Source organism: Nannospalax galili, unplaced genomic scaffold (assembly GCF_000622305.1).
Source record: "Nannospalax galili isolate Female #2095 unplaced genomic scaffold, S.galili_v1.0 scaffold1077, whole genome shotgun sequence".
In the NCBI taxonomy this organism is placed as follows: Eukaryota; Metazoa; Chordata; class Mammalia; order Rodentia; family Spalacidae; genus Nannospalax; species Nannospalax galili.
The window spans coordinates 840,776-863,409 of NW_008340429.1; the positions used below are offsets into that span (position 1 = coordinate 840,776).

Genomic DNA, 22,634 nt, shown 5'->3' on the forward strand with positions numbered 1-22,634 from the left:
AAATAAGTTCTCATTTGCAACCTAGAACTCATTGTTCATTCAGTATGAGTTCTGATACATACAAGAAGGAATGTAACACTGGTAGGGCAGAACCGGCCTACACACTGGTGCATGATGGAGTGGGAGCCTGCAAACAACTAACTTTGATGAGGAAGACTAAGCGTTTCTGATTGCTGAGAAAGAGAAATCCCTACTTGACATTCCTAAGCAGTGTGTAAGAGAAACAAATTATGAGTGAAAATCCCATTCCAAGAACCCTGGGAATATTCTGGCCCAAAACCATGTACATAGGGAAGGGAATCGGCTCTTACTTTAGCACACCTCTGTGTAAGAATTAGAGATCACTGACACTCTAATGAGATACAGTTTCTCTGGCACCAAGCTCAGGGTGTTATGTAAGATGGATGGGGCTTTTCATTTGCTAATTGAAGACATAAAGTCGAAGGGTATGGGGATGGTAGGAAGAGGATGGAGATGGAGGAGGTGTGAATATAATGAAAATTCATTCTGTGAAATTCTTGAATCAATTTATTTTAAATATAAAAAAGAAAATTGAAATTTTTAAATGTAAATTTTATAAATGAAAAATATATGACATAGAACTAAATGGTTTAATTTCATAGACATAAAGGAATGCAGGATATGAGGATATAAGGGAGGTCCCTATAAAATGTCTAAATAGAAGCACAGAGAAAACAAATTAAAATACAGAAAAGAATATTATTGGATATTTGCACACAATGAAGCCTTCCATCCTATATGTGGCTGATTGTAACCCTGAAGGATAAGAGACTAAGAAAGGGTTAATATTTGAAGAAATAATGACAAACAATTTCAACAATTTCTAAGTTTTTAAAAAAATAATTTGGCATATTTAGTGAAACCCAATCAGGGTAAAGTATAAACAAAACATACCTAGGTGTATCATAGGAAAGTTGCTCAAGACAAGTTCAAATTTAAATAAAATTACAACTACTTGAAAATAATATATTTCTTTTAAAGAAAAATCAATAAAAGAGAGCTGACTTTTTTGTATTTTTGAGACAGCATCTTCCTGTAGCCCTAGCTGGCCTGGAACTTGCCACTATGTAGACCAGGCTGGCTTCACTCTCACAGAGATCTGCCTGACTCTACCTCCCAAGTGCTGGTATTAAAGACTTGCCACCACACCTGGCATGGTTTTTTTTAATATAAATCACAAAAGTAAAGACAATGTCTTTAAAGTGCTGCCAGACAAGCATTCTATTACCAGCACACATATCCTTCAAAAGTGAAGCTTTCAAAGACTGAATTAATCAAGTCACATATGCACTGAAAGAAATACTTTTAGTGGAACTCATCAGGCAAGAAGTAAAAAGCAACAGAAAAGGTAAATATAAATGAACATTAATCAGATGTCGATTATACAAAGCAAAAATAGTAGTTTCTTAAAACTGATGAAAGTAATGACGCAAAGGCAATGGCATAGAGGTAAAGAGTTCTAAACATTCTATCACGGAAGAGTTCAAAGCTTTATCATGGAAGTAGTAAAATTAATAATTTGTATTAGATTATTATACATCAAGATGCATGCTATAAATTCTTGGATAACCTCTAATAGAATAATGAAAAAGGAGTTGAAGAGACAAAATTTGAATAAGCAGAAAAAAGAAAAAAAAACTTTAGGGCCAAGTGAAAGAATAATTAGTTTGTAGGTATAGATGGAAGAATTAGATTTCAAGTATAGGTGGAAAGATCAGCTATTACACTAATTATAATTACATTAAGTAATCATCTGAAACAGCAAATAGTGTCAGACTAGTTTTAAGGAAAACTCTATAGTATGTAACAAAATATGTGGAAGATGAGGCAAGGCAGAGATAGAACACAGAAAAAGATTGAAAGTTTTTAAAAGGGATAAAATATATAATATAAGGGGCTGGAGAAGTGGCTCATCAGTTAAGAGTACTTGCTGCTCAGCTCCCAAAACCCATGTCTGTTGGCTCACAACTGCTGTAATTCTAGTTCCAGGAGAAATAGCTTCCTCAGGCATGTACACACACACACACACACACACACACACACACACACCTTTTTTTAACGTATATAATATAAGGGACTGGAGAAATGGCTCAGCGGTTAAGAACATTGTTCTTGCAGAAGACCCAGGTTTGAATCCCATCACCCACATGTTAGCTAACAACTGTCCATAACTCCAGTTCCAGGGGATCCAGCAGCTTCTTCTGTCCTCCACGGGCATTGCACAACATAGATGCACTTACCTACAGGCAATACACGCATACACATAAAATAAAAATAATAAAACTTTTACTAACATAGCTATAGCTATAGTCATTCCTTTATATGACAAAGGAAATTATATAAGGAAAAATGCATTCCTAGCAATAGAGATCTTCTTTATATAGAGCAAAATATACCAGATATATGGGAGTCCTAAGACAATATTTCCCACACAATAACTACAAACTATTAAAGTTTAGGATGGCAGGATATGAGTACAAAACTCACCAATTCGGCTCATACTGGGAGTTAACACAACTCTCTCAGTTTCTCATAGAATAAGATAACAATACACACACTAGTACCGATGATCTGAATGACATTCACATCTTATTTAAAAACACTGATACCAACATAACTAGCTAAACCATATATGTTCTATTTACGTACATATGTAACATTATGAAAATGTCCACATTCTGGCTTTGAACAAAATCCTTAGTTTAAAAGGAAATTGAAATGACTTGTTATACACTTTCACCATACAAGTATAAGGCAGAAATGTGAATATAATTAGAAATTCCTCCAAATGCTTCAAAATTAAATGATAAAACCCATGCATTGAAGACAAAATCACAATGAAAATTTCCAAATATCTTGAACTACTTAAAAATTCAGAACTGACACATCAACATAGGCACGGTGGCCCATGCTTATAATCCTAGTGTTTGGGAGGCAGAGGAAAGATGGTGGAGACTGCTAGGTCTTTCTTGGCTATGCAGTTCCATGACAGCCTGGGCTATGTAGCAAGAACCCTTAGCTCAAATGGAAAAATTTAAAAAGAGTTACTACTCAAAACACAAATTAAAAAAAAATTTAACTTCAAACCTTCCAGAGGAAGACTTATCTTATAGATAATAACACCTACAAGAAAGATATGATAATTAACATAGCATAATATGATATGAAAAGGAAAAATGGAATATTTGAGCTGATGCATGGCTGCATGATTCATGACAATGACAACAACTCACAAACAATGGGGAATAAATAATCTTTTCAATACAGGATGAAAAGACATTTGGAAAAAATGGACCCTAGCTTCATTGAATTCAAAGACTTTTTAAATTGATTATGCAAATTTAAATGTAAAAAGTAAAATAATCATTCAAAATATACAAGAATTTTTGTGATCTTGGAGTATGAAAAGATTAATAGAACACTAAAAGTGCCATCCAGAAATGAAAAATACCACTAACTTAGGTTGTTTAAATGAATAACATCTGTGTATCAAAGAGACCATATAGATTAAAATAGAAAGCACAGAGTGAGAAACTTATTTGCAACACATGTACCCACAAAAGGGTTTATACTGAGAATATACAGGATTCTTCTACAGACCAACAATCAGTCAAACAAATGCTCCTGATAGAAAAATGTCTAACACTTCAACAAGCCCTTCATGAGAATGCATTGGAATGATCGATAAGCATATGAAAATAAGCAAAACTTCATTAGTGTACTATGATATCATTACATACTCACCAGAGTGGTTAAAACTGGAAAGAGAGCATCAAATCCTGACAAGATTATGAAGCAACTGGGACTCCCATGCATTGCTAGAATGACCTTTTTTACTTGCTAGGGATAGATACATTGAACAAGCTAGGCAAATGTCCTATGACTGAGCTATATATCACTTGTTTTGTTGTTTGTTTGAGGCAGGGACTCACTATAAAGCTCAGCCTGACCTTGAGATTTTTATCTTAATTCCTGAATCTTCCCAGTGCTGAGATGTGAGCCACCATGCCCATCCCAGCACAATTACTTTTGAAAACTATTTCACAATGTTTGCCAAATCTAAATATAGTCACACCTTGATGCACAGCAACCAACTATGAATTTATCAATATAAATATATACACAAGATATGTATTTATCCATTTTGGGCCTTTTTTTCAGACAGTTTCCCTGTAGCCACAGCTGTCTTAGAACACATCTTCCTCTGCCTCCTGAGTGCTGTGATTAAAGGCATGCACTACCATACCCAGCTAAGATATGTATATATTTTTATACAAATGACATATGCAAGAATGTTCATAACAGTAGTATTTAAACTTCAAAACTGAAAAACCCCAATGTTCCTCAACTGGAGTGTGTGCAAACAATAGTATAAGCATAGTATAAGCATGTGAAAGAATGACACAAGTCAATAAAAACAGTGTACGACAGATCAGTTTTATAAATGAAAATGTTCAGTGAAGGACAACACAGAAATATTCTATAGCATGACTTCTGTAAACATTTTAACAAAGGTAAGCTGTACTGGGATAATAAAAGTCGGGATACTGGCTATCCTTTGGAAGGAAAGTAGTAACTAGTGAGTGGCAGAGGGGCCATTTGGGATTTAGGTACATTTTACTTATCTATCTAGACTTGCCTTATTGGAGTGTATTCACTTTGTGACCCTTTGCTGTGCTATACACTTGAGATTTGTGCCCTTGTTGTATGTTATACTCCAAAACAGTAATTTTGGTACACTCAAAATTTTTGGAGACATTTATTACATTAAATTGTTGGATTTAATAGAAGAATTTCTCTATGTACTCAAAAAGTACTGTGTTAAGATTAATATGCCATTCATTTAAATTTTTTTCTTTCACTGAAAAATAACTCAACAAATGTGTTACAACTTCCAGTTGATAAGGGATGGGTGTACAGTCGAGGATAATTCTGTAACTTAAGATGATACTTGAACACAGAAGGGTTAGACTTAGCGATGAAATGAAAAAATTGTGCAATAGAAGAAAAGCACACATGGTGGCGCTGCAGACTAAGAATATGAACATGTCCCCGCTTCCCCCACCTCCAGGACGCCATTCTGGGGATCAGATCTCTGATTGCTCCCCAGAAGATAGAGCCATTTAGGTAAGAGCTAGCAAATAGACCTGGAAAAGCATCTCTCTGAGTGCAAGTCAGTAAAAATTAATTCAACATAATTTCACCAAACTCACTCGGTGGGTTGAAACCGCCTTGAAGAAGCTGTGCCCTCTGGACACCCTCTGGACAATGGAGACAGCGCTACCAAAAGCCACACAGAAAAGGCAAGTGGTTTTGCTTACTATGTTATTGCTTTTGTGGGAGGTTGAATGTGAAGCAGTTACATATTCCATACCAGAAGAAACAGAAAGTGGCTTCTTGGTGGCTAATCTAGCAAAGGATCTGGGGCTCAAGGTGGGGGACCTGGCCTCTCGAGGAGCTCGAATCCATTACAAAGGAAACAAAGAGCTCTTGCAGCTCGATGTAAAGACAGGCAATTTGCTTCTGTATGAAAAACTGGACCGGGAGGTCCTGTGTGGCATTACAGAACCCTGTGTGTTGCATTTCCAGCTGATACTGGACAACCCAGTGCAGTTTTTTCAAACTGATCTGCAACTCACAGACATAAATGACCATTCCCCAGCATTTCCAGACAGGGAAATGCTCCTAAAAATTCCTGAGAATGTTCAGCCAGGGACTGTGTTTCCTCTAAAAACAGCTCAGGACTTAGACATAGGGAGCAATGCTGTTCAGAACTACACCATCAGCCCCAACCTCAATTTCCATGTTGTCACTCAAAATCGTGGAGATGGCAGGAAATACCCGGAGCTGGTGCTGGACAGAGCGCTGGATAGGGAGGAGCAGCCTGAGCTCAGCTTAACCCTCACTGCGCTGGATGGGGGGGCTTCGCCCAGGTCTGGGACCACCACAGTTCGAATTGAAGTCCTGGACATCAATGACAACGCCCCCCAGTTCATACAGCCAGTCTATGCGGTGCAGGTTCCTGAGAACAGCCCACTTGATTCCTTAGTTATCACTGTCTCTGCCAGAGATTTAGACGCTGGGACTCACGGGAATTTAGCCTACTCTCTATTTCAAGGTGATGAAGTTTCTCAACCATTTGAAATAGATGAAATCACGGGAGAAATTCGTCTGAAACAGGCAGTAGATTTTGAGACAACTCGAAATTATAACATGGAAATTATAGCCACGGACAGTGGGGGGCTTTCTGGAAAATGCAGTGTGGCTGTAGAGGTGGTGGATGTGAATGACAACGCGCCAGAACTGACCATATCTTCACTCACTAGTTCTATCCCAGAAAATGCACCTGAGACTGTAGTTGCTGTTTTCAGTGTTTCTGATCCAGATTCTGGAGACAATGGAAAAATGGTTTGTTCTATTCAGAACGACCTCCCATTCCTGTTGAAGCCCACATTGAAAAACTTCTATACCTTACTGACAGAGGGGCCACTAGACAGAGAGAGCAGAGCTGAGTACAGCATCACCATCACAGTCTCCGACCTGGGCACACCCAGGCTGAAAACCCAGCACAACATAACCTTGCAGGTCTCCGACGTCAACGACAACGCCCCCGCCTTCAGCCAAGCCTCCTACACCATGTACGTCCCCGAGAACAACAGCCCCGCCCTGCACATAGGCACAGTCAGAGCCACAGACTCAGACTCAGGCGCCAACGCCCAGCTCACCTACTCGCTGCTGCCACCCCACGACCCGCACCTGGCCCTCGCCTCGCTGGTGTCCATCAACGCCGACAACGGGCAGCTGTTCGCCCTCAGGGCGCTGGACTACGAGGCCCTGCAGGCCTTCGAGTTCCGCGTGGGCGCCGCAGACCGAGGCTCGCCCGCGCTCAGCAGCCAGGCGCTGGTGCGCGTGCTGGTGCTGGACGCCAACGACAACGCGCCCTTCGTGCTCTACCCGCTGCAGAACGCCTCTGCGCCCTGCACCGAGCTGCTGCCCAGGGCGGCCGAGCCGGGCTACCTGCTCACCAAGGTGGTGGCGGTCGACCGCGACTCGGGCCAGAACGCCTGGCTGTCGTTCCAGCTGCTCAAGGCCACCGAGCCAGGCCTGTTCGGAGTCTGGCCGCACAATGGCGAGGTGCGCACCGCCAGGCTGCTGAGCGAGCGCGACGCGCCCAGGCACAGGCTGCTGCTGCTGGTCAAGGACAATGGCGAGCCGCCGCAGTCGGCCAGCGTCACGCTGCACGTGCTGCTGGTGGATGGCTTCTCGCAGCCCTACCTGCCGCCGCCCGAAGTGGCGCGCCAGCCCGCGCAGCCCGACGCGCTCACGCTCTACCTGGTCATCGCCTTGGCCTCGGTGTCTTCGCTCTTCCTCTTCTCGCTGCTGCTCTTCGTGGCCCTCAGGCTGTGCAGGAGGACCAGGCCGGCCTCTCTGCCTGGCGGCTCTGTGCCTGAGGGCCGCTTTCTGGGACATCTGCTGGACGTCAGGGGGGCGGGGACCCTGTCCCACAGCTACCAGTATGAGGTGTGTCTGGCGGGAGACAGTGGGACAGATGAGTTCAAATTCCTGCAGCCAATTATCCCCACTAGTCTAATTCAAGATACCTAGCAAAATTTAAATTTCAGGGAGGCTTTAACGGTTAGTAACAATATAAAATTTGTTGCTGGCTACAAACGTTTTTTGTTTTGCATTCAATAATCTTTCTTTAGACACAGACATTATACACACACACACACACTTTCTTTGTAGCTTGTTAATGGTGTTATATCTTCATTTCTTATGCTGCTTTCTAATTTACCAGTGCAGTCTTAATGTGACTTTCATTAATAGGAGAGAATATAAAAAGCAACTTTATTTTCTTTCTGTGGTCATTTCAAATAGAATTCTTAAAATATTTTATTTTTCCTTTCATGTATATGACTGTATTGCCTGCATGTATGTAAGTGACCCCAGAGGTCAGAGAGGGCATCAGAGTCCCCTAGAACTGGAGTTATGGAGGGTTGTTAGCGCCATGTGGGTGCTGGGAATCCTACCCAGGTCCTCTCCAGGAGCAGCTGGTGCTCTTAACTGCTGAATGAGGTCTCCAGCCCTTTAGTTTTTAAAGAACTCATCTCCTCTTCTGTTTTCATAATTAGGACAGATTTCCAAACCACCAATTTCAAGTTAGTTTGCTGACGATATTCGTATTGCTTGCTTTGTAATATTTGGTTCACTTTTCACTTTCATCATGGTTGATGAATTGTACAAAGTAACAGGGTTCATTGTGACATTTTCAACCATGCAATTACCATAGTTGATCATGTTCACCCCCTTACTACCCTCTATAATCTTTTCATTGCTACTCCTAGCAGCTTCAACCTCTGTAAATACCTCATTTTGCCTTCAAGTACTTTAAGAGCATGACTTCAAGAGCTTAATGTGATCTCCTACAAATGACATAATTTCTTTATGGCTGAATGAAACAACTCCATGATGTACATATACATTTTCTTCATCATTTCTTCAGTTATGATTGTAAGCAGCTGTCAGTTGTCTGTGGCTAATGAAGTGGAAGAATAAGTGAAATGTGCTTTTTAAAGACGTAATTTGTTGTGTTTTTACAAGCATTGCACACAGAGGTACTGAATTTAATTAATTATTCTCTTTATTGTCTGTTTCAATTAGCATTTCAGTGTTGTATTTGCTCATACAGTCTAAAAAATTTAAATGTAGCACAAAACAACAAATTACTCTTAGATTATCATTTTATTTCTTAAAGCATTTTAAATAACTGAGTGTGCTTTGCCTTTTGCATGAGAAGTTATTTAGTGAGGCATGCGATGGGGTGATAATTTTATTTGTAAATGCTGGGTGTAAATTGGGGCATTTAAAAAATTTCAGGCGTGGTGGCGCATGCCTTTAATCTCAGCACTCAGGAGGCAAAGGCAGGCGGATCTCTGTGAGTTCGAGGCCAGCATGGTCTCCATAATGAATCCAGGTCAGCTAGGGCTATAGGGAGACCCTGTCTCAAAAAAAATTTCAACAAAGTACACAGATGAATGCTGTCTGTTTTAGTGAAAGGAGTTTCCTGGACAGTCTTACTTCATCATTAATACCTACTTGCCATAAATATGGTGACTTAGGGAAAATATTTTCTTTGTTTCCTGTCATAATTCCTTCCTTGACATTTCAATATGACATAAGATTTTTCATGACCTTTTGGGATGAAAACTGCCAATTCATATAGGTACTCTATTGCCAACATTGTAATTAAAAGATATACAAGAAGCTGGACATGGTGGTGCACACCTTTAATTCCAGCACTCCAGAGGCAGAGGCAGGCGGATCCTTGTGAGATTGAGGCCAGCCTGGTCTGCATTGGGAGTTCCAGGCCTACTGGGGCTACAGAGAGACCCTGTCTCAAAAAAAAAAAAGATATACAAGAATAGGAACTTATACAGGAAGAAGAACAATATTACTGGGAGAGTTTACATTTGCTACATCACAAGTGAAATACAAAAAGAAAATAAGCAAACCTTTATATCTTTGTTCGAGAAATTTATTTAAAAATGAATTTTCCCCTCATAGGCATTTTCTCATTCAGAGAAAATGTCTAGGATCTGAATGTTCATGTCCACAAGAAAAAACTTCTTAAAATTTTAAAAGTTTTTTGAAAGGTCCTGAAAGAGAAAATGAATTTAAGATCAAGATGTTTTCAATCAAGTGTAGTTATAACCACATTCAAACATCTGTGGGAGTGGGGCTGTAGCTCATTGGGAGAGCATGATCTTCCGCTTCGTGTTTAGCATGCAGGAAGCCCTGGGTTCAACTCCTGCCACAACAAAATGGGGAGAAGCAGTCAACATATGTAAATGAACATTCAAAGCATAAATTCTTATTTTTCGGGGACTGGGGAACAGGGTCTCCCTGTAGCCCCAGCTGGCCTGAAACTCAATATGTAGACCAGGCTGGCTTTGATCTCACAGAAATCCCCCTGCTTCTGCCTCCTGAGTGCTTGGATTAAAGGTGTGTGCCACCATGCCTGGCCAAAACATGAATTGTCAATAACTGAGAAAAATATTTCCTTTCAGCTTAAATACTCCATTCTTTGTATGAATATATGAATTTGTATATTTTAATCAGATTTTTTGGAATCTTTTATTGACTAATCTTCTTTTGGAGGTTTGCTCATACTAATATTGGTTTTAATAATCTTTAAACAAAGAGGGGAAAGGGTAAATAGAGGTCTTCATGATAATTTGAGCCCTGGCTTCAGCAGATCCAAGCCTTGATTGAGAAGGTTGGCTCAGCTTTGTCACATATGCGTAGAAGTTCTATTCCAACCCCTAAAGATGTGTTTGAGCTAGGCCCCAGCTGCCTTAGGAGTTATCCATGAAGTCAAAATCTCAGAGAACACCCCGCACTTCATGGCTGTTATGTCTATCCTAGTTTTCGTTCTGTTGCTTTGATAAACTCTATGACCAGAGGAGAGCAAACGGTTTATTTGGCTTATACTTCCACATCACAGTCCACCATTGAGGGGACTTGGGGCAGGAACTCCAGCAGGAACTTTAAGAAGAAACCATGGAGATAAACTGGAGATAAACTACTTACTGGCTTGCTGCTTCTTCTAGTTTGCTGCTTCTGGCTTGCTCTTATGCAGTCCAGTCCCATCCACCCAGGGATGTCATGTTCATCCACAATGAGCTGGCCCCTCATCAAGAAAATGCCCCACAGAAGAAAATGCCGCATAGACATTCCTACAGGCCAGTCTGACAGGAAACTCAGCAGCTGAGGTTCTTTCTTCCAAGCTGTTTCTAGTTTGAATCAAGTTAACAAAAACTAGCAAATATAACAGTGTCTGTTAAGGTAGTAGACATGAGAGCTTATGGAGATATTTTTACATTTGAATCTTTAAAGTAAATAACTGATTTTAAATATAATTATAACTGAAGTAATTAATGAGTGATGATTACATGGAAAAACTCATGACCTTGATTCAGGTAATAAATATGCAAATTTGATAATTCTGAGAAACAGTAAGATATAATCCAAAAATTCCTCTTATGAACTAGTGGTCACTATATTTTCTTTTTCAGAAAAATACTATGAGGCTCTAGGGATCATACAAAACTAGCATGTTCCTCCAAAGGCCATCTCCTCATGAAACTATATAACAGAGATTAGAGCTGAGTTCAGTATCTGTCACCAGGGGAGATCCTTACATGCATACCAAACTGTTTTCTGACACTCTCAACAACTCCATGATCCAAATTTCATGTACTTTTAAAAGTCTACAATAAACATATGCCTACCATGCACATTGATGGTGCCAAATCCAAAGACTTCTTAGGGGCTGACATCCAGGCCATTTACCCATTTCTACCACAAGACATACCTCAACTCTTTCTCAGTGTCAAAGGCAAGGGCAATGGAACCTTTATGCTTTGGTGTCCCTGGTTTTTGAGTCTTAACAATTGTGGGTTCTAAAATATTGGAGGCTTCTTGCAGTTGGGCATCACTGTCTGATGAATGTTGTGATACAAAACAATAGCTAGATGATAAAAATCACATCAAAGAAGTTCTGCATTGTATACTATGATGAGTACATAGAACAAGGTGGCAACCTGGATGAAGCTTGGGCCAAATCTCATGACTGTTTTATATTATTTCAAACCTTGGAGCCTTGGACATTTATTGTATGGTTCCATGTCCTGGAAGCATGGAACAGGGAGCACTCAAGCAGGCTCCTGAATGACAACCACAGCCAGGCACAAGTTTTAAGGATTATTGAAAGCCACAGTCACCCCACATCTAGCCTGGGACTTCTCTCAGCCTCCCCTTCCCATTCAAACCAAGAATTTACATGAACAGGAAGAAGAAAAGGTCAGGATTTAAAGACATACCAATTAAAATTATCCAATATGAGGAATAGGAAGACAAACTGCAGAGAATGGAGGCTTGGAAACTTGGATGAGCAAATACACACAGACATGCTTGGAATCCAAGAAAGAAAGAAAAGAAGAGAAAAGAGAGAAAGAAAAAGAAAGTGGAAAGAAAGAAAAAGAAAGAAAGGAAAGGAAAAAAGAACAGAAAGAATATTTGAAGAAATACTGGTTGAAGACATCTCAAATTCAATGAGAAACGTTGATCTGAACATCTAAGAAGCCCAAAGAACGACTGTGACAAAATAAAAAGAAATCTACGTCTTGACCATATCATGATTAAACTGAAATATCAAAAGGATAATTTCAAAAGCCAGCAAGAAAGACGTGACTCCTAACACAGAAGTGGATTACACACTGATTAACAAGCAGGATTATTTAGAATGGAATTTTCAAAAACAATGCACATAACTCCAACAATTTGTTTCTAAGAGAAATCATGAAGATAAAAGGTAGTGAGAGGGGCTGGAGAGATGGCTCAGTAGTTAAGAGCACTGCTGCTCTTACAGGTGACCTGGGTCAGTTTTTAGCACCTACATGGACAAAAGCATTTGGAATGATGAAAACATCAAGCTATTGGGAAGATATAACAATCACAAACATATGTACTTATCTGTAGAGATTTAAAGTACATGAAACAAAATTTCTCTCTCTCTGTCCTTGCTCACAGACACACATCAACAATAGCTGAAATCTGAAATGTTCAGTATCAACATTTTCTATAATGGGTAGAATTACTAACAATGTCACAAGGAAAAAAGACTCAATCTTACAGACCAATCATATCTAAAAGAACATTCTACCTAATTACAGCAGGATAGGCATTCTTTTTAAGTCCATATAGAACATTTTCCAAGATATATTATGTATTTCATGATAAAGTAAGTTAATAAACATTAGAACAAAGTTTGTTCTCCAAATACAATGGAGTAAAACTGTAATACAGTGGCAAGGGAAACAGAGAAAATTTATAAATATGAGGAAATAAATCAACACACTTCTAAGCAGACAGAGTCAATGAAAAAATACCAAGGGATATTATAAAATACTCTGAAATGAATGTAAGTGAAATCACAAAAATCAGAACTTATGGCATGTAATGAAAGCTGTTCTCAGGTCTAATGAGGTGGCTCAGTGAGTCAAGGCTCTGCCTCCAAGACTGGTGACCTGAGTTCAACCACAAGGAGGGAGGACTAGGAGACAAGAGAGCCCCACAAATTGTCCTCTGACCCCATACATGCGTCATGGCACATAATGCCCCTACACCAAACACACAGAATATAAATAAAGTTTACCTTAAAGCTGTGTTTAGATGAAACGTTAAAGTAGAAAAAAAATCCTGTATTTTAAACAGAAATATCTCAATTCAATAACTAAAGGTTACAAGTTTAAAAAAAAATAGACCCATTTGATGGTAGTAGTCAATGGAGAGATGCATAACTGATCAAAGTATTGAGACTAAGCGACTTAGTGCTCAGCACTGAATGGGTCATTTATATCAACTTCCCCCCACCAAGGCTCAAAGAACATGGAGGAAGAGGAGGCAGAAAGAATGTAAGGGCCTGAGGATGGGGAGGAGTGCTGTGAATGATGTGAAATGTTGTCTTCTATATATGACACGGCTATCACAATCATGAACAGCTGGGGTTACCTGTACAACATCAACCCAGTCAAAATCTCAGCAGAGATGGGTTGGGGATCTCCAAGCCCTACCCACTATTGAGGAGCTCTTTGCAGTGGATAATTTGAGTGGGGGAAAGGATCACTCTTTTTGAGGATGTGGCCACTGATAGGATTCCCGTGGTCCAGTGGATGGCCCTATACCCATGAACATATGGGCAGCATTCACTGGACTTAGTATGTTATTTTAAAAGGTATGAAGTTGGGAGGGGAACATGCTGGAGATACATAGGAAGAGCCAGAGGAGGGAAAGGGAGTATGTATGGTGATATTTCATTGTATACACCTATAAATTTCTCAAGAAAAACTTTTAAAGAAGAAAAATAAGTAGACCCAAACATGGTGCGTGCCTATAATCCCAGCACTGATGGTGGACGGGAGAATCATGAACTCAAGGCCAATGAGGGCTAAGTAGTAAGAACCTGTCTCAAAAAGCAAATAAAAATAAAATAAAACAAAAAGAGAGGAGAGAGAGAAACTTGAACAAATGACATTGTAAATCAAAAAACAGTGAGGAAAATTAGAAAATTACAGTAAAGGAAGGACACAATATAAAAACAATGAAGAAAATCAACTGAGTCAAAGGTTAAACTTTGTTCCAGAAAAAGAGGAGTCAACCAAAATCACAAATAACAGAGAGGAAATTATTACTTACCTTCTAGGGAAAACTGGGGGTTATAAAAGAATACTATGAACAATTTCAAAAACAGCAAGAAAGAAGTGAGTGACTCATAACACACAATCTATTTGAATTGTTCAATCTGGTGTGGCATTCTGTTTAGTTACTTTATCTCTTTTAAGTCTGCTAATCCCAAATCGACAATAAAGTATGTCTCATTTGCTAAAAAAAAAAGAATAGATTTTATTTAAAAAATACACGTAAGTCTAACAGCTTGTTTCCAAGGGAAACCATAACCATGAAGATAAGAAGATAGTGAGATAAATGGCAAAAGAGACAACCAGGCACAACTTCTACCCCAGGGAAAGAGAATTACTAGAAATACACAAATTGATCAAACAAGAAGTCAAAATCTGAACAGACCTGTAAGAAGACCCTGAGTTAATAACCAAAAACTTTCCACAAATAAAGGCCCAGGACCAAATTAGTTCACTGGTGAATTCTATCAAATATTTAAAAGAAAATTAATACATGTACTTAACAAAAATCATTAAAAGGAAAGCAGCAACTAATAAACTCATTCTGTGACATGCTATTACAAAACCAAATATAACAAAATTCCTTTATGAACATCGATGTAAAAATTCTCAACAAAATGTCAGCAAACTCGCTCTAGCAACAGGTAAGATTATAAGGCAAGGTGGAAGATCTACCCAGGAATGCAACTGATTCAACACACAAAAATAAATCAATATGCCTTATGAGCAAACTGAAAGGCGAGACTAGACAATTACCTCAAAAAATGCAGAAAATTTTTTTAGAAAATCATTCAACTACAAAATGAAAACATGGAGCCATCTATATGATGTGACATTGCATATACAAAAGCACAAGGAATCAACAAAAATAATATTAAAAAACAAGTTCAGCAAATTTGAAGAATACGAAATTATTATCCTAAAATTAACTATTTCTGTATACTGCCATTGGACAAACCCCAAAGTGAAATAAAGAAAAAAAGTCCCTTTTGAAATCAAAAGGAGAAAGATACTTGGAAACAAAGTTAATATATAGTTGAATTTTATACAGAATAATAGAAAACATGAAAATACATTAAAGAAGACCTAAATAAGTAGAAAGTTTTCATGGACTGGAAGACTTAATATTGTAAAAAATGACTGTAACTTTAACTTACGTACAGATTCAAAGTAATTCCCATTAAAATGTCAGTTTGCTTTCATCCAGAAATGGTCACATCTCTAAAAGTTTCATATAAAAATGCAAGGAACTCTCAATAGCCAAAACAACACTGAAAAAGAACAAAATCAAAAGAATTGAATTTCCTGATTGTAAAGAAATATGCTAAGTTAGAAATCAGATATTTGAATATTTGATAAATCAAGCACATAAATATTCCCTTCTACTTAGTATACATGACAAAGATTTGTTAGAAGTTGTGTTAGACTGCACCTCAAATTTCTTATGTCAAACTACAAAATATCTTAAGCTTGGAAGGATAGGCAATGTTAAATTTTAGTTTATTGTCACAGTGAGCACAATTTCCTTTGCATTTAATTCATTCATATGGTCAGCTGACAAATCTGATCTGTGTGTCTATCTCTGTCTACTGGAACATTTCAACAAATAATTCCTTCTATAAGAATTTATAATAAATTTCACAAACCTTTGATATTAACCATAGATTGTTGGTATTCTAGCATTGCAAAATATCATTATTATGAATATGATTTAAGAACATAACAACACTGGTTAAAATCTAATCCTGGGGAAATAGCTCAGTGGTGCACTGATGGCAAGTGTGAAACCCTCTGTATGCATACCTTCTAATAACTACCTAATTTATCTTTCTCTCATTAAGAAATTAATGTTTGAGCTGTATGTTTACTCCTTAAAGTTAAGAACAAAACAAGACATATCATTATGGGGCTTAAAAATACTTCCTTTTAAAAAATGATTATTCAAAATTTAAGAATGTGTGGAAAGACTAAGCCATCATCTTGTTTTGTGTTCCCCGTTCTTCTAATGGGCAGTGGTAGAATAACCTTACCAATTATGCAATTTAAAGCAATAGCAACATGGTTTAAAAAAACTGTATACACTTTAAAATATGCCATTCATCTGGAAACTTTTAAAGGGTGTTTTGGCTTGAATATAGTTACTGAATCAATTTCTCAAACAAGACGCAGGGTGGCGCTGCAGGCTAAGATTGTAAATAGAGAGCCCTAAAAATCTCCGGAATTGCTTTTGTTGCAAGACAGAATAAAACAAAGGCCTGAGCTTTGCAAGCAATACAGAGCTATGAAAGGGTTTGGGCCAGGATACACTACATTAATGTACTATTAAGAGCAATTTTGTGAAGACTCTTCCAGACATTTCAAACCTTTCTAGGACATCATGGAGAAGCAGGAGAGACAGTCAGGGAGAATTCCTCCAAACAGGCAAGTAATGGCTTTGATTTTTATGATGCTTTTTGTTCATGTTCTCAGCGAGACTACTCCATACTCTATGTTGGAGGAAACAGACAGCGGTTCCCTTGTAGCCCATCTGGCCAAGGACTTGGGGCTGGGATCTGGGGAACTGGCTGCCCGGTCTGCACGGGTGATTTCTGACGATTACAAGCAGCGATTGCTACTGGATCTTGAGACTGGAGATTTGTTTCTGAGAGAGAAACTAGACCGGGAAGAGCTGTGTGGGCCCGTGGAGCCATGTATACTGCATTTCCAGGTGTCTCTTGAAAGACCAGTGGAATTTTTTCAAGAGCAATTATTGATCCAGGACATAAATGATCACTCTCCAGAATTCCCAGATGGGGAAGTGCTCTTGAAAATACTGGAAAACAGTGAGCCTGGGACTCGGTTTCCATTGAAATCAGCCCAGGATTTGGATGTGGGCAGCAATGGGCTCCAACAATACACCATCAGCCCCAATTCTCATTTTCATGTGCTCACTAGAAATCATAGTGAGGGCAAGAAATCCCCAGAATTGGTGCAAGACAGAGCCCTGGACAGAGAGGAGCAGGCTGAGTTCAGCTTAACCCTCACCGCTTGGGATGGTGGGTCTCCACCTAGGTCTGGGACAGTCCTGGTTCGAATCCTGATCATGGATGTGAATGACAATGCTCCTGAATTTGTACACACCCCCTATGAGGTGCAGGTCCTGGAGACCAGTCCCCCAGACTCCCTAGTCCTTACTGTCTTAGCCCAGGATGCAGATGCTGGGTACTTTGGCAATGTTTCCTATGGCTTGTTTCAAGCATCAGATGAGATTCAACAAACATTCTCGATAAATGAAGCCACAGGAGAAATTCGATTGAAAAAGGAATTGGACTTTGAAAAAATTAAGTCTTATCATGTGGAAATCGAGGCCACAGATGGAGGAGGACTGTCTGGGAAAGGCATTGTAGTGGTAGAGGTGGTGGATGTGAACGACAATGCCCCGGAACTGACCATTTCGTCACTCACCAGCTCAGTACCAGAAAACGCTCCTGAAACCATACTCTGCATATTCAGAGTTGGAGACAGAGATTCCGGAGAGAACGGAAAGATCGTTTGTTCTATCCCAGATAATCTGCCATTCCTTTTAAAACCTACTTTCAAGAACTTTTACACCTTAGTGACAGAAGGGCCACTAGACAGAGAGAGCAGAGCTGAATACAACATCACCATCACAGTCTCTGACCTGGGCACACCCAGGCTGAAAACCCAGCACAACATAACCTTGCATGTCTCCGACGTCAACGACAACGCCCCCGCCTTCAGCCAAGCCTCCTACACCATGTACGTCCCCGAGAACAACAGCCCCGCCCTGCACATAGGCACAGTCAGAGCCACAGACTCAGACTCAGGCGCCAACGCCCAGCTCACCTACTCGCTGCTGCCGCCCCACGACCCGCACCTGGCCCTCGCCTCGCTGGTGTCCATCAACGCCGACAACGGGCAGCTGTTCGCCCTCAGGGCGCTGGACTACGAGGCCCTGCAGGCCTTCGAGTTCCGCGTGGGCGCCGCAGACCGAGGCTCGCCCGCGCTCAGCAGCCAGGCGCTGGTGCGCGTGCTGGTGCTGGACGCCAACGACAACGCGCCCTTCGTGCTCTACCCGCTGCAGAACGCCTCTGCGCCCTGCACCGAGCTGCTGCCCAGGGCGGCCGAGCCGGGCTACCTGCTCACCAAGGTGGTGGCGGTCGACCGCGACTCGGGCCAGAACGCCTGGCTGTCGTTCCAGCTGCTCAAGGCCACCGAGCCAGGCCTGTTCGGAGTCTGGCCGCACAATGGCGAGGTGCGCACCGCCAGGCTGCTGAGCGAGCGCGACGCGCCCAGGCACAGGCTGCTGCTGCTGGTCAAGGACAATGGCGAGCCGCCGCAGTCGGCCAGCGTCACGCTGCACGTGCTGCTGGTGGATGGCTTCTCGCAGCCCTACCTGCCGCCGCCCGAAGTGGCGCGCCAGCCCGCGCAGCCCGACGCGCTCACGCTCTACCTGGTCATCGCCTTGGCCTCGGTGTCTTCGCTCTTCCTCTTCTCGCTGCTGCTCTTCGTGGCCCTCAGGCTGTGCAGGAGGACCAGGCCGGCCTCTCTGCCTGGCGGCTCTGTGCCTGAGGGCCGCTTTCCTGGACATCTGCTGGACGTCAGTGGGGCGGGGACCCTGTCCCACAGCTACCAATATGAGGTCTTTCTGAAACCCATGGTCCCCAACCTGTTGCTTCAGGACCCTGGGAGAGAAGTTAAGGAAAATCCCCACTGCAGGAATAGCTTTGAGTTCAGCTAGTGTTGTAAATGATCCAATGAGTCTTGTAATATTGCTAAATTTAATGCCTTTCAAATAGGTAATTGTATTGATATCAAACTTCTTTTCCACTACTGCAGTGTCCATGTCCCTAACAGCTCTCACTTCATTTTTATCAGTATTACATATGCTCAGCATTTCTAATTATACTAAATGTTACATATGAATTTTCTCCGTGTTTGAAGTCTGTTGGTGACTAATATGCTCATAACTATAAATAATTCAAGTAGCATAAAATTTGTTTTAATGAATTTCTTAATGAATTTTCTAAATTCCTATTAACATGCACTGGAACATTAATACACAAAATTGTGACCCTGCTGGTGGTGAGAATCAGGTGTATTGGTGCTTGTTTTGTTTGATTGCAAATGTTCCAAAAGTACTGAGGTTCAGTTTTTCAGGTGTCATTTAATAAAAATTAAAGAGAAAAATCTTAGTTTCTCCTGGCATGTAACAAATTAATTCACCAATAAACATAAACCTTTTCAAAAAGTAACCTCAAAATCTGAGTTATTCTCTAACTTCCTCCAGAGGATTCAGGGATGCTCCTGACACCCCATAGGAGGAGGTCAAAGTATAGTGTCTGATTCCACCTTTCAAAAGAGAAAATTTCTTCTGAAATCTTGAAATTTGTTTAGTTCTTATTATTCACTAACCTCAAAATTTTCACTTGATGAAATCAACAATAGAATTTATTCTTTTGAGTTTATCTTTCTGCTCTCTTGTTTAGTGTAGCATTAAGTTATTTTTAGCTAACTTGAACTTTCAATCAAGTGAACATTGCATTTTTAAAGAGCTTGGAATTCTTAGTAACCAATGTTAGGTGTAAAACATATTTTATTCAAGTTGAATAGTGAACACTGCATTTTATCAAACAAATATTTGCTCATGATTAGAACGGTTGTATGTTTATTGAATTATGCTTTTTATGTTACATTCAATAAGTCTAATGAACTGATTGTGTGATTCTAGCTAGTTATACTTATTTGGATATGTCTGTAAGATAGTCATTGAACTTCTGGCAGAAAATGAGCAATTAAAAGCTTTCTTTACAAGCTAATATTTATTTTTAATGTCAAGTATTCTATTTTGGCTTAAGTACTTGTTCTTTCAACTGAATTAGTCCCCCACCCCCAAGGATTTAATAGAACAAAAAAAAAGAAAAATTATTGTTAGTTTAAGTTATTCTCTTTTTTGTTTTTCTTGAAACATAGTTTTTACTCTTCATTTGATTAAAAAATTGAAAAGAGAAAGAAATAATCTGGGGCTGAGGAGATGGCTCAGTCAGTAAAGTGTTTGCTGTGCAGGAATGAGCACCTATGTTCAACCCCCAGCACCCTTGAAAAAAAATGCCAGGGTAGCATTTACCTGTAACCTCAACACTGGGCAGGTGGAGTCAGGTGGATCCCTGGGGCAGACTTGCTGGTCAGCATATCTAGTTGAATCACTGAGTTCAGTAAGAGATCTTCTGTCAAAAAATATAAGGTGGAGAGTTGTTGCAGTTGCAGAAGACACCAGCCATCAACTCTTGCATGCATGCACATGCAAGTGTACATACACATGAACATGTACACACATGTATACATATTCACAAAAATAGATGAACATGAGGATAGAACTAAGCATAAATAGATGCCATAAATGTAGTAGTCAAAAAATTCTAAAATTGATAACGTCTGTTGAAGATGTTCTGTGAAATCCTGTCACTTTAAATAAAAGTCAAGGCACACCTTGAGATAGCATAGGAAAGTTTCTCAATGCAAAGTCAAATAAAGAGGAAAAAATCTTACAACTAATGAAAAGATGTATTATTTCTAAAAAATTATATTTGAGGAGGAAGCATAAAAACTTACATCATGTTAATCAGTAGAAGTGATAAACATTACCATTGAAATCTACCCTATGACTTTATAGACATATACAGGCGCCAAGGATCCAAGTGCAACCGATTATGACCAGTAATAATCAGATACATACAGATTAGAGATGCATGCACCAATATCACAGTGTTATTAGCAAAAACAATGAGTCTTTCTGTAAAAAACAGTATTATTTTAAAATGAAATGGAGATCCTTTTTAAAGCTTAAAAACATTCAATTTTATGTCTTAGAGAGTTTATACTGAATTCAATATCGTATAACTGTAGTAATTCAACAGTGAACCTAAAAATTTTATAGGCACTTTTGAAAGAGATGTATCTTTGCTCTGGAAACTGTTATTGAGTATGTTAAAATTATAAAGGAATGCTTCTTCTGAAAAAAAAATACAAGCTAGTTTTAGCAAATCAATACATAAATAATTCCTATTCCTTATTGGAATAAACCAAAGCTTTATTTAAAGCCCTTGCCATGATGATTTTAATGTATTTTTCTGTTGACACATTCAGTACAACAAAATGTATCAGAACCTCCCATAGATCAGATAAAGACTCATAATAAAAAGTTTAATAAAACTGGCCAACAACAACAACAACAAAGGGGATGAGATAGCCTGAGAGGGTGGGTTCTGACCTCCATCTGTGGAGCAGCTGGGATCTCAGCAGACCACCAGGGAGTGCCTGTTCCCACCTCCCTCTGGCATAGGGCTGAGAACTCAGGGGACTGCCTGAGAGTGCCAGGATCCTGCCTCCACATGGTGATAAGAGTTAATGCAATTTGGGAGTCTTTTAGATAGACCTATTGAAGGGGTACCCCAATTGCCTCACTCTGTGTCCCTGTTCAGCATGGAAGAAGCCAGAGTGGTCTGTGTCCCGATTCCCTATCTGTAAGCTGGTAACCTCTTCAGAGGATGGTGTGATAAGAATAGGAGGTAGAAATTGACTAGGAAGTTAGGGTGAAAAAAAAAAAAAACCCAAAGAAAAGTATCCAACTTCTTGGCTAAAAGTCAAAATGTCCTTGGGCCGCTTAGCAACATACTCTGTTCCAAAGGCCAAAAATGTCAAAAGTATTTGGGAGCTCTTATCTAATCCTTAAAGGATTTTAGGGTTACCTCTTGGGAGTTGGGGGGAGAATGCAGCAAAAACCCCATAAAAGAAGAAGAAAGAGTACATGAAGTTATCAGAAAAAAGTGATGGGGAGATATGGGAAGAATTGGAGAGGAGGCAGTGGGCATGGATTTGATCAAAACACCTTATATGCTTATATGCCTGTATGAAATTCTCAATAAATTATTTTTTAAAAATGAAAGGGGATGATTCTGAACAATTTTGTGCCAATAAACTGGATAGCTTATACAAAGTATCATTTAAAATTCTGATTTTCCAAAACTGAGATAAGAAAAAAATAGAAAATCTAAAAACTTTAATTGGCTTTTAAAATGGTTTCATAATATCAAATGCCTGGCTATAGAATGGTCATAACACTTTCATATGGAAAACTTTAAAACATTTTTGAGAAAAGGTAAAAATGTAAATAGATTGAAGAGCACACAATGGTCACTAACTGAAAGATTCAGTAGTTGAAATGCTGGTTCCCCTGACCAATCTATAAAAACAACAAAATCTTTTCTATGTCCAGTGTGGTATGGGTTCAGAGAATCCTCTAGGAAAGGCACAGCATGAAGGAAAGACACAACACTTAATTTGAATCCCAAAAGT

General features: G+C 39.6%; 2 protein-coding genes and 1 pseudogene across 2 annotated transcripts; all 3 read left to right on the top strand.

The window, feature by feature from the left end:
- Window positions 1-72, top strand: LOC115070757 (annotated as a pseudogene).
- A 5,035-nt stretch (window positions 73-5,107) lies between these two features.
- LOC103736059 (protocadherin beta-5) lies at window positions 5,108-7,943 on the top strand. Its single transcript, XM_008835488.3, has one exon. It carries the CDS (start codon window positions 5,290-5,292, stop codon window positions 7,624-7,626), a length of 2,337 nt encoding a protein of 778 aa, XP_008833710.1. The 5' UTR covers window positions 5,108-5,289; the 3' UTR covers window positions 7,627-7,943.
- A 5,986-nt stretch (window positions 7,944-13,929) lies between these two features.
- On the top strand, window positions 13,930-19,530 carry LOC103736058 (protocadherin beta-4-like). Its single transcript, XM_008835487.2, has one exon. It carries the CDS (start codon window positions 16,657-16,659, stop codon window positions 19,018-19,020), a length of 2,364 nt encoding a protein of 787 aa, XP_008833709.1. The 5' UTR covers window positions 13,930-16,656; the 3' UTR covers window positions 19,021-19,530.
- Window positions 19,531-22,634: the final 3,104 nt, after the last annotated feature.

Excerpts from the sequence above, each read along its gene's own strand:
- LOC103736058 (XM_008835487.2), top strand. The coding sequence starts at position 16,657 with ATGGAGAAGCAGGAGAGACAGTCAGGGAGAATTCCTCCAAACAGGCAA.
- LOC103736059 (XM_008835488.3), top strand. The coding sequence starts at position 5,290 with ATGGAGACAGCGCTACCAAAAGCCACACAGAAAAGGCAAGTGGTTTTG.